At 56.9% G+C, this 3,221-nt stretch overlaps 1 protein-coding gene across 1 annotated transcript in view; it reads right to left on the bottom strand.

Annotated features, from left to right (window-relative positions):
- Nucleotides 1-1,023, bottom strand: part of MRPS26 (mitochondrial ribosomal protein S26) — a 5,363-nt gene extending 4,340 nt beyond the window's left edge. Inside the window, exon 1 of the mRNA XM_009882548.1 lies at nucleotides 854-1,023. Within this exon, the coding sequence (XP_009880850.1) occupies nucleotides 854-1,023 (170 nt within the window). The remainder of the gene's footprint in view (nucleotides 1-853) is intronic.
- Nucleotides 1,024-3,221: the final 2,198 nt, after the last annotated feature.

Consider the following 3,221-nt stretch of genomic DNA (forward strand, 5'->3'; position numbering starts at 1 on the left):
GCCGGCAGCAGCAGCGCCAGCAGCAGCAGGGACCCGCGGGGTGCCATGGCTGGGGTGGGGGGCAGGGGACAGAGGGGTCCCTGTCCCACCGGCATCCACCCCAGTGGGTGCCCTGGGGAGGGGATGCTGAGGGCTTGGGGGTGGAGGTGCCGGAGGGGATGAGCACCCATGGGTGCTGCCTGGGGTGGTTTGGGTCCAGCAAAGATGGGCACCCTGTTTGGGGTGGGTCCCATTTGGGATGGATTTGGGATGGAGGCACCAGAGGGGATGAGCACCTGTGGGTGCTGCATAGGGTATGTTTGGGGATGGAGATGTTGGGGGGCTGAGCACCCATGGGTGCTACATGGGGTGTTTGGGGGTTGGAGGTGTTGGAAGGGATGAATACCCATGGGTGCTCTTCCAGGTGGCTTTAGGATGGAGGTGCTTGAGGGGATGAGCACCCATGGGTGCTGCATGGGGTGGGTTTAGGATGGAGATGCTGGAGAGGATGAGCACCCATGGGTGCTACATGGGGTGGGGTTGGGTTTGGAGATGCTGGAGGGGATGAGCACACATGGGTGCCCTTCGGGGTGGGTTGGGGTTAGAGATGCATGAGCACCCGTGGGTGCTCTTTGGGGTGGGTTGGAGTTAGAGGTGCATGAGCACCCATAGGTGCTCTTCGGGGTGGGTTTGAGGATGGAGATGCTGGAGGTGCTGAGCACCCCGGGGTGCTGCTGGTGTTTGGGTCCAGCAAGGACACACACCCCAGGGTGCCATTAGAGTCTGATTTGGGGTGAGCAGGATCACCCACCCCGGGGTCCCCTCCTGCTGCCAGCACCCACCCACCCAGCACCCACTGCTGGGGCAGCCTCACCTGGTCAGGAGGACGGTGGTGGTGGTGATGATGGCCGGCTGGTGTGGTGGCCGGCTGTGCTGGGCACTGCTATTTGTAGGGCTGGGAAACGGTGACGTCGGCCCCGCTGCCGCTCCCACGGGGGACCATGACCTTGCTGATGGCGTTGGCCTCCTCGTGCCAGCTCCCATCGTCTCCTTCCCCACAGATCCCCTTGGCACTGTGGGACAACACCCTGACACCTCTTTTTTTTTGGGAGGGGGGTGGTGGTGGTGTCTGCCCTGCTGACCCCGCTCTGGCTCGTCACCATGGGCTCATTTTGCGACGCGGCTCCTGGCAGCTGGGAAAGGGCTGGATAGAGCCCAGTCAGTCCCCAGCTCCGTGGCCAACATGCTCCGGAGCCGCTTTGCAGCCCCCGGGGATGCTCTTCGGGAAGGGGAGGGAGCAAACCCTTGGTGCCTCAGTTTCCCCACCCAGCACCAGACCCGATTCCACCAGTTCTCCCCCAATTTCAGCTTCATCAACCCCAAATTGGGGCCAGATGCTGGCAACGGCCACGCAGCCCAAAACTCCCGGCTTGAGGGATGCGATGGAGCCCGGGAAAGGGATTTAGGCAGGATCTGACCCCGGATTATCTCCAGCAGCTGCTCGCGTGTCTGCTATTTGCAGTCGGATGTGGCAGCAGGATGGGGCCACGGCAGATGCCGCAGCGAAAGGTCGGGGCAGCTCCTCAGACCCCGAAACTCCTCCGTCCCCGCAACGATCCCAGGAAGGAAGGAAAAAAGGAGGAAAAAACTAATTAGTATCACTGGGGAGCAGCTGGCGCCGAGCGGGCGGAGGGATGGAGGCACTTGGGGTGGTCCATGTCCCCAAGGAGAGCATCCACGGTGGGCAAGCATGCCCCCCCCCCAATCCCAGGAGGGTCCCAATTTCTTTTGTAGTCAGCATATTCATTTCCGAGCATGCCTTACAGCTTTGGCAAAAAGCCCCCCCCAAATTCAGGAGTCAAAGTTTATTAACGAAGCGATGACGTTGGGGTTCATGATGGGGTGCCAGGTGATGGAACGGGGATGACAGCAGCAGTGTGGTCATTTTTTGGGGGTATTTTGGGCTGCTGGGAGGGGTCTCTTTGCCTGTGTGCCCCCACCGAGCCACCCCCACCCTGGCAAATCCCCCCTTTTAATATACAAGTGCTGCACCCCTTTGGGACTTTTTTTACCCTTAGGACTTTCCTTGGCCCTTAGGACTCTTCTCGTGCCCTAGCCCATCACCAGCATTAGGGTTTCCTTAGATTTTTCTTCTGGGAAGGGAATGATAAAAATCAGCATTATTTTGCCTCTTTCTCCGAGAACCCAAATTCATCTCCATGATGGAGCCTCCACTGAAAAAAAAAAAATAAGGAAAGAGGAAAACCCCCTAAACTTGTCTGGAGGGTAGCAAAAGCATCCCCCAGGCTGGAGAAGGGTCTCCCTCAGCTTTAAAAACCTATGAATGCTTTAGCAGTGACCATCTGGAGACCTTGAGGTTTTAAACTGCAGGAGTGTAGGTTGAGATTGGACATAAGGAAGAAATTCTTTATGACAAAGGTGGTGAGACAGTGAAAGAGGTTCCCCAGAGAAGCTGTGGATGTTCTCTCATTGGAAGTGTTTGAGGTTAGGTTGAAGAGGGCTTTGAGCAACCTGATCTAGTGGAAGATGTCACCGCCCATGGCAGGTGGTGGGAACTAGATGATCTTTGAAGGCCCCTTCCATCCCAAACCATGTCATGGTTCTGTGATTTGCATTTGGAGCTGTTTTGGTGGAGCCTCATCCAACCAAGAGCAAGAAGTCACCTTGATTACTTTCAATTTCTGGCAGGAGGTAAGACCCCCTTGCCCCACTGATGGGCAAGTTGTTCAGGCTCTGCTCCTACCCTTCCCAAGTTTAGGACCATGCATGCCCTTCCCAAGAAGCAGAAACACAGAAGCATTATTGGCAGGGACCTCTGAAGTCTTCAGTCCAACCTCCTGCAAGACGCAGGACCAACACCAAAGTTAGATCAGGCTGCTTAGAGCAACCAGTTGAGTTTTGAAAATGTCCATGGACAGACCTTAGATCGGATCCTGGGCTGCATGAAAAGCAGTGTGGCCAGCAGGTCGAAGGAGGTGATTCTGCCTCTCTGCTCTGGTGAGACCACACCTGGAGTGCTGGATCCAGCTCTGGGGCACCCAGCATAAAAAAGACATGGACCTGTTGGAGCGGGACCAGAGGATGCCACGAAGATGGTCAAGAGGCTGAAGCATCTCCCCTATGAAGACGGGCTGAGAGAGTTTGGGGAGGGGAGGGGAGAGAGGAAAGGAGAGGAGAGGAGAGGAGAGGAGAAGAGAGGAGAGGAGAGGAGAGGAGAGGAG

This window comes from Charadrius vociferus, unplaced genomic scaffold (genome assembly GCF_000708025.1).
Source record: "Charadrius vociferus isolate BGI_N301 unplaced genomic scaffold, ASM70802v2 scaffold213, whole genome shotgun sequence".
Classification (NCBI taxonomy): Eukaryota; Metazoa; Chordata; class Aves; order Charadriiformes; family Charadriidae; genus Charadrius; species Charadrius vociferus.